This window comes from Echinops telfairi, unplaced genomic scaffold (assembly GCF_000313985.2).
Source record: "Echinops telfairi isolate 266 unplaced genomic scaffold, ASM31398v2 ScPeMD7_18;HRSCAF=68, whole genome shotgun sequence".
In the NCBI taxonomy this organism is placed as follows: Eukaryota; Metazoa; Chordata; class Mammalia; order Afrosoricida; family Tenrecidae; genus Echinops; species Echinops telfairi.
The window spans coordinates 24,884,708-24,894,127 of record NW_022103915.1 but is presented as its reverse complement, the minus strand read 5'-3'; the positions used below and the strand labels follow the sequence as shown (position 1 = coordinate 24,894,127).

The 9,420-nt window shown below is 39.1% G+C and overlaps 1 protein-coding gene across 1 annotated transcript; it reads right to left on the bottom strand.

Moving 5' to 3' along the window:
- Positions 1-5,421: 5,421 nt before the first annotated feature.
- On the bottom strand, positions 5,422-7,845 carry LOC101663984 (melanoma-associated antigen 10-like). Its single transcript, XM_013003677.1, is given in 3 exon segments — positions 5,422-5,572; positions 5,574-6,126; positions 7,833-7,845. Coding segments are annotated over 3 exon segments (717 nt in total).
- Between the last annotated feature and the right edge of the window lie 1,575 nt (positions 7,846-9,420).

The following is a 9,420-nucleotide window of genomic DNA, read 5'->3' as shown; positions in this document are numbered from 1 at the left end:
TTTGAGAATGATGTACAAATGCGCTTTACACAATTGATGTGTGTATGGATTGCGATAACAGTTGTATGAGCCCCTAATAAAATGTTTTAAAAAAAAGAAAAAGAAAAAGGAGGGAAGAATATATACTACTTTTAATGAGGTCAAAATATATTTTTCAAAATTATAAAAAAATATATTCTCTAACCTTTGAAATCTATATTAAAATCTCTACTTTGGATTCTTGGAAAATTGAGATTCCTCATTAGTTCCTTTAGTGCTTTAGGACAATTTTAAAGCTCCTACTTTTCTACCTTCAAAATAGCAAACAAAGTATGATTTACTACTCCTTTGACAAGATTCGTGATGCCTCAAGGTAGCGACTCTGCACATGATTACTACCATCTTATACCAAACCGAAACCAAAATGCATCACCATCAAGTCAATGCCAACTCATAGTGACCTCACAGGACAGGGCAGAGCCGCCCCTGAGTTTCTGAGGCTGTAACTGTTTGGGGGAGTAGAATTGACACTGGGTGGTGGTTTCAAATTGCTGGCCTTGGGGATCGCAGCCCAATGCATAACCAGTACACCACCAGGACAGGAATCCACAGTTATTGATCAATGTATGTTCTAAGTGTTCTGGTACAAAAATTGATGTGATAATATTAAAATATCATTGTCTTAATGTTATAAAAAAAAACAAAAAAAGAAAAGTAATCATTATAATTTATCACATTAATTAGATAAGGGAAATCATGTAAATATCTCAATTTATTTGGAGAAAAAGATTGATAGAATTTAACATTCACTAATAATCAAAGTTCATTGCAAGAGAAGAAAATGTCCTTAATATGAGAAAAATTTTCTTTAAAAATGTACAGCAAACACCCTAAATGAATCATTGAAAATTCTCTCACTAACATCAGGCACAAAGAAAGGATTTCCATTATTATCAATTTAATAAAAATGTATAAGAAGAAGCAAGGACTTTATAGATTGGTGTTGGACATATGGGCTAATATAGGACTTAGGGACTTGATCTGGACTAGATTGGCATGTTTTCTCAATGTTCAATTGCTCTTGTATATAAATCTCTTTCTTATACACATATGTGTGTCCATGGATTTGTTTCTCTAGTCTACCAAGACTAACACAGGATCCAAACACTTTATACCCACTGGCCTGTGATCGTCCTGCATCGGAACCATTGCATGTGTTTCGTGAGTCTGAAAATAACTTTATAGATTTGTATTGGACATATGGGCTCATTTCGGACTTATGGATTTGATCTGGGACATTTTCTCAATATTCAACTGCTTTTGTATATAAAGCTCTTTCAATATATATATATATATATAGAAATTCATATATATATGAATTTGTTTCTCTGGTCTACCTAGTCTAACAAAATTGTAATAGTGAATATTAAAATAGACAATTTATAAAAATAGGCATGATGATGTTACAAGTAGACTTTATTTTTAAAAAGATACAGAGGGTCATATCTAAATCATAAGAGAGATACACTATACTCATAGTTAATAAAGAGATAATTAAAGATCTTCAATCTCTCAAAAATCTTTTTCAATGACAACTCAGGAAGACATTGACAAATTGATTATTAAAAGCAAGTGAAAACTAAAGATTTAAAAGTCAAATATTCCCTAAGACATGAATGAAGCATTTGAAGACTTAACAGATACTGAGGCTTATTTTAAAGCAACTGCAAATAAGAAAAGATGACATTGTCAACAAAATAGATGTCTAACCCAATAGATCATCACAGACATCCAATATCCACGGATGCAACCTTGACTCATGAAAGTAGTGATAGTGCAAAATCCTAGAAGAAAGATAATCACCTCAACAAATGGCTCTGAGCCATCAAGACAGCACTGTACAACAAGTCTGACAGACGCAATTTGATTATGGGTACATCATAGATATAAATGTTAAAGGTAAAATAATGGAGCTTCCAAAGGAATTAGTGAAAAAAAAGATCTTCAGACTTACATGTACTGAAAAATATTTCAACGAGAATATACAGAATAATTATAAAGGGGGAAAAACTCAGGACCATTAAAATTAAGAGAATTTATAGGTAATCTATTCACCTGCTTACTAGGGAAAATATTTACAAGAGACTAAGATGCACACTACTCAAAATATATCCAAATTAAAAGATGTTCAACATCATGAGGCATAAGGAAATGAAAATTACGGAGATATAAAAACACAGGTTAGAATAGTTAAGAAATAATAGCAATGATGAAACATACAATTTTCCTCTAGTTCTTGAATGCTTCCTCCCGCTCACTATCATGATCCCAATTCTACCTTACAAATCTGGGTGGACCAGAGGATGCACACTGCTACAGATAGGAACTGAAAACACAGGGAATCCAGGGTGATGTTCCTTCAGGACCAGTGCTGAGAGTGGCAATACCAGGAGGGTAGAGAGAGGGTAGGATAGAGAGGAGGAACCAATTACAATTTAAAATTATATTTTAAAAGGTAATTATGAACACAAGAGTATTCATAATACTTCTTAGACTGTCGCAGGGGCAGTGAATTAGTTAAAATGGCTCTTCCAGCCAAAGTCTCGAACCCACAACAGAAAAGTGGGTGAAGGGAGACATCGGGCAGTGTAAGATATGACAAAATAATAATAATTTATAAATTAGCAAGGGTTCATGAGGGAGCAGGGTGGGAGGGGGGAAATGAGGAGCTGATACCAAGGGCTCAAGTAGAAAGCAAATGTTTTGAGAATGATGAGGGCAAAAATGTACAAATGTGCTTGACACAATAGATGAATGTATGGATTGTGATAAGAGTTGTATGAGCCCCCAATAAAATGATTAAAAAAATGACACAAAAAATGAACTCAAGCATACCAGTGTTAATGATACAACATCAGGCAATGTTTTGTTCTGTTATACTGTCATCGTGGAAACAGACTACACAGAAACTAGAGTTTCTAAAACTGATAAAATGACATGGTACTCCCGCAGCCCCCTGCCCCCTAAAACGGAATTGCATTGCACATAGTGGAGCTTTCCTAGTATGCATTTTTCCTGCTAGGCGAGCATCAAGCAACTTGCTCTGAGTCAGTGCACCCAGTGGCGTCACCTGGGAAGGTTCTCTCTGCTCATAGTAAATTTTTTCATAAAAAGCAGTTTCACTTGAACCTCGTTTTTTGTGATGGCTGATTTTAAGAGAACAGTGTGCAGCTGTGAAATTTTGTTTCCTGTTTAAGAAAAATGCCTTAGAAACTGTTGTGATGTTGAACACAATTTACAAGGACAGTGCTATGAGAAAAACTCAAGTGTGCGGAGTGGTTTTCTTGTTGCAAGAAAGGTGAAATGTCAATTGTTGACAAACCTTGTTCTGGACACCTGAAACCTCGCTCTGGACACCCGTCAACTTCTCAAACAGAATGAAAATACCAACTAGTAGGACATTTGGAATTCCTTCCACCAGGTCAGACTGTTAATCAAGCTTTCTATTTAGAGGTTCTGGAAAGATTGCCTAACAGGGTGTGACAAAAAGACCTGATTTGTGAGAGACGGGGGACTGGTTTTCCCACCATGACAATGCACCTGCTCATGCAGCCATCTCAAGTGGACCAGTTTTTGGCAAAACCCAGCATGCCTCTCTTGCCCCACACATCTGACTCACCTGACCTCACTCTGTGTGACTTCTTTTAGTTTTGTGAATGAAGAGGGACATGAAAGGACAGGAATTTGATGACCTAAAAGAGGTGAAAAAAATGAGGGAGGTGCTGTCAGCCATCCAAACAGATGAGTTTTAAAATTTCCATTCCAAGAATGGAATCGCAGATTGGACAAATGTATTCAGTGTAATGGAGAGTACTTTAAGGTTTTGTAAAACATGGTTTAAATACATATCTTTTTGTGGAAGAGGTGGGGAGGGGAGGGGGTGGGGCCGTTCTGATTTCTTTGGGGTAACTCTCATATTAAGTGTTGGTGAGAATGTGAGATAAGTGAAATTCTCCTCATGGTTTCTAAATTGGTAGGATCACTTTGGAAAATATAACTTATCTAAGAAAGCTGGATATAAAAACCAAATAATTGGCATATTTTAAAAGGTAATTATGAACACAAGAGTATTCATAATACTTCTTAGACTGTCGCAGGGGCAGTGGATTAGTTAAAATGGCTCTTCCAGCCAAAGTCTCGAACCCACAAAAGCCCTTTCCTTGCATGAATCTGGGAAGCAGGTCGGGGAATGAGAGTGATAGGCTTCACCTGTGTGTAATTGTTAAAACGAGTTCCTTGAGTACCAGCCTGCTGTGTATAACATTGGTTCCCTGAGTAATAGGAGGAATCTCATTATCTGCAAGATCCTGGTATGGATCGTGTCCTCAGAACCCGAGATTCCCGAGCAGTGAACCTCGTGAATCCTGAGGACAGCTACCCTATCAGAGGAGCAGGAGCAGAAGTAGGATCACGAGAATGGGACAGAGTAATGGACTTCTCAACCCAGGGAGCAAGTAAAATGGGGATTTTTGTGCAGGAGGCTGGGGAAGTTGCACTTACTGACCCACGGAAGGGAAACTGAGAGCCTGTGGGCTGAGGCTGACTCTACTGGGCACGTCATTCAGGGTGCTGGCTTTGATAACCCATGGAGCTTACGCTGAAAGCCCTTGGGTTGAGAGTGGGATACTAGTTCAACATTTGTAAGCAAAGTTGACAGTGGCATACTAGTTAGTTGAGAGTGGGATACTAGTTTGACATTTGTAAGCAAATTTGACAAAACTTTGCAACATATCTTGATAAACAACTCAACATTGAGCATTTCTCACTGGTATTACAACTTGGTAACTTCCTTAATAACCCCTTTAATCATGAATTTTATCTGTGAGTTCTGTGTAGACAGTGCAATGGATATTATAACCTATGGTATTGTAATTTATTAGAGATAAATTAGAACGCTGATTAAGTCAACACACTTGGAAACAACCAGATGCAAATCAAAGTTGTTCTGTGCCATCAATTCAATTCTAACTCAGTGACCTCTTGTGACAAAGTAAATCTGTCCATATCGGTCTTTCTAGTACGACTCAGAATTTTTTCAATGGCAGTTGGGTTTTTTTGTTTTGCTTCATTTGGTTTTTTGTTTTCCAAAGAGAAATGTTTTAATCTTAAACTTGAAAAACAGCAATGTGTGATCAACTCATAAATGTAGATTTTTAATCTAATAAAAGTTTCTATTCAGAGGAACACTATTTGAAAAACACCCGAAAGGGGGGAAAGAGAGGTCAATCTCCAAGTTCTCATATAGAAAAGAAACAGCTGACTCTGGCCCTTCACTATTTAGAACAGTGACTGTCTTCTTTAAACTTCAACTGGATAAAGAAGCTTCTTCATACTTTACTGGGGTTGGGGCTGGGTGACACTGGCCAGAGTGGCAATTCTGCCTTAGGTCTTTTCTTCCTCATCTCTCAAGGCCTCTTCATACAAGGTTGGGAAGGACCTGGCGTCACTCCCATTAACCTTGGCAAAAAACTTCAGAACTTTCATCTTGCTGGTTTCTTTGTAGGCTCTTGGACCCCACAGGAATTCATAGCTGGGGACCACTGTTGGGTATTCGCTTGTACTCCAGGTACCCTTCTTTCACCAATTCTCTGGTGATTAACTTCTTGGGTTCCCCATAGATGAAATCTGGCCTTTCAGGATATATTCTGATTCTTTTCAGCACATCCCACATCTTCTCCTCAGGGACATGGTTGCCCTCCATGAAGATCATACCCAGAAGAAGAATCAGGAGGCCAGTCTTGGGCATGCCCAGGGCATAACTCAGCATTCCTTCATAGGTGAGGTCTAGCGTTTTGACAAGGACATATGTGTGGCATGAGGGCTCAACTTCCTTCACAGAGATGCTAAAGACCAATTCCACGCACTCACAGGCTTTCTGGAAGATCTCAGGGAAGGGATCTCCATACTGGGTCATGGCTGTCTTCACCATTTCTGCCTTTGTAATGGACTGCTTTGTTACATACTTGACGCTCAGAAGCTGCACCACATCAATTACCTTCATATCTAGTATGTCATCGAATGTGGCCTGAATCTCTGGTAAGACCTGTGAGGTGCTTGGAACCTCTTCTTGGTTGCTGGGACCCTCAACTGAAGCAGTACAATAGTAGTTGAGGCAGGGCAGGTTGTAGGAAAATTCTGGGGAACGCTTGGTATCCCAGCAGCTGACCCTTCCTCTGTGGCCCCCTCCAAAATTACAGGAAGTTTTGAACACCCTTGGTTTGGGCGTTTAATCAGAGGCCAATAGCGGGTCTCCTTCGGGCCATACTGACTCATGGCTTTGCGACATGATGACTTTTCTGGAGCAGCAGGCAAGAGTGTGGCAGAAGGGTGAGTAATAAGGGCACACTCACCTAGACTTCTGGCAGTGCCTGGGCCTCCTCCTTTACGCTGACCTGAGAACTTGCCTGGTCCCTTGAGTCCCTGAGTGTGAGACCCTCAGCCACAGCCACCCGTTTCTCAGGGCCAGGAAGTACAAGTCCTTGGCAGTTTGTTTTTTTTGTTTTGTTTTTTAAGTAATCATTACTGGAGTACACTTCCATGTCTTTTGTCCTGCAGAGAGGCTGGGTGGATTTAAACCACTGACCTTTTGGTGACCAGTTTCATGCTTAACCATTCATCACCAGAGCTCCTGCAATCAGCATTAGAACTGACAAATAATGTGTAGTCTATTCACTCAGTGGGATGATATATCACTAATAAACTGCTGTTCCATATCTGCTGCATCTTGCAAACATCTCACACACGCACTGCTATCACGTCGATTCTGAATCACAGATCAAATGAACTTGCCAGACACTAAAGAATACATATCATGATATCATTTAAGTAATATTTCTATGAGGCAAAACAAAACTACAGTATTCTAAATCATGATTAAAAAGTTTGGAGGCAGAGTTGACCTGGCTGTTAGCAATCATCTGTGACATGGGCAATGGCTACATAGAAGCTCACTTCTCTGATTGTTATTCTAGTTATATTATTTTAGCAGCATGTTAAAACTTTTGTTTATTCAAGTAAGTGGGCTGTGATTTTTGTCTCTTCTTCTGATTCATAGAACAGAGGCTAGAAGAATAGACCATTAAAATAACAATGCTCATTTTTTAGATGGTAGAATGATGGGTTATTTATTTTAAGTTTTACATTTATACATTATTTTTCTTTTTACTAAACTAAGAGGAGCCTATATTCTTATATATTAAGAACATGTAATATCGCTTTTAACTAAAAAAACAATTGCATCAAAGTTTTGAGGATGGACTATCTGAGAGGGTATTTAAGTCATTTTTCAATATGGATAGTAATAAAGGGAAAGTGCCAGGTCTTGAAACTGAAACAGGAGTTTTGCATATAGCTTGGCTTTGGACAAATTGAAGTGGAATTGTAAAAGAGCCTAATGGAACAACTGAACATTCAGTCCAGGCAAACAGTACAGATTTAGGTCTTTTTACCAAAGAAAGGATGGCTCACTGTGATAAACAACCCCACCCCCCAAAGAGCAAACCAACCCCACTGTCATCAGGTCCATTTTAGTCTTAGGGACCCCACAGGGCACAGAACTGCCCCTGGGGGTTCCAAGATCATAAAACTTTACAGGCGTAGACAGCTCACCTTTCTCCCTTTACTGTCACAGAGACACATCGAAAGAAAAGTGATGGTGAAGCATGGATTGTAAATATGCCAACTTATATCAAACATTATTAATTATGAAGAGAGAGCTTTCATTTTGGACCTCTTCATTTAATATTTTCATTAACTACTCAAATGTTTACATGTGACCTAGCATATTCGAGTACCTGTTAAATACATGTTTAATTCGTCGTCAGCACTTACCCTTTTTTCCTGATGAGATAAACTGAGGAAAGACATGAAATATAGTACATGTCAGAATCGAGGCAGAAAGATCTCAATGGGCTGAAACAACGCAACCAAATGCCAAGATAAGTCATAGGAACACAGATCAGATCCAGAATTTTTCTTAAAACTTGAGCCTTACACGTGAAGGATGGATACAAATCTTGTTATACGAATTTCACCTTTATATGAAAAAGACTTACAGATTTGAAATACTGAGCATCCCAGTATAAATTAATGTGGTATCCAAGGCTACCAAAACCTAGGTCACTTTTAGGCTATAACAATAAAAGTAGTGTCCAAGCTAGAAAGTTAATAGTGCCATCAGACATGTGACTGGCCAGAACAAACTGGAATGTCCTACATGGGTCTGACTTCATGTCCAGGGAAAGCATTCATACTGGTGAGGTGTCTGGAAACCCTGGGTCAGGACAGCTGGTGCTTGAAAAAGGAAAAACCCTAATGGGAGATAAGACAACTGTCTTTGAGTACTTAAAACTCTGTCGGGTGTAAAGAAACTTGAGGTTCTACGAAACTTTATAGTTCAAGTGAAGAATAAATGCTGAATATTGCAATTTGACATCAGGAAATGGATTACAATTCAATTCATTCATTTCTCAAAGGAGAATGGGATAGCCATGAGAATTATCTACCACTGAAACATTAATGTTTTTATTTTTATGTTGAAATGTATAAAATAAAGTGGGGCTTTACACTGTAAGCATGAAGTTACAATTATCTTTATTTTGGTTCCACACATAGCATACCTAGAGAAATAATGCATATGTAATGAACAGAAATGACCAAATTATAATTAGATGTTTGGGCATAGTATATCTAAACATATACTATGATATTTCTAGAAGTGAACTTTGAGTTCATTTGCCAGCATTTAAATGTCTAAAACTGTTACTTTTGATAGTTATTTAATAAAGGTATGAGTCATTGTTAGGTCATGGATCGAGACTGATATTACTTGGCAATTGAAAAATAAACATCTGGAATTGGGGATACGCTCTGGGGCAGTTTGCGCCCAGGGCTCAGAAGAAAAAAGGATTTCTTTGTAGCTTCTGTGCTCCAAGATATGTCGCATCGGAGATGGACAGAGGATCAGCTGGGGACTGCACCTAAGCACAGGTTGATCCTGCAGTGGACAGTGCTGTTGCTCACCTATGTGAGCCTGAGAACACGGGCACATGAAGCCAGGCAACAGGACTATGCAAGTGTGGGTCCAGGTATGTACTGTCCCAGCCCCATGAGGCCACCAAGAAGCTGGTCAGACATTTGAACAAGAGATTGTGACTTCTCTGTGACCACCACTCTTATGCCAACCCTGTGGTACCAGTGTGGGAGGAAGTTTCAAGTACAGCAAGCAACCAGTTAGAAGGCAGGAGAGAGAGTGTTCAGCTACAGCCCACAAGCCTCACCTGCCCAAGTGGTTTCCCAGCCTAGAGGAGAACAGCCCCTCCTGAGATGGACCAGCTGCCCTCACAAGGACTGTCTGGGGAAGAAAAAGTGATTCTTTCCTTC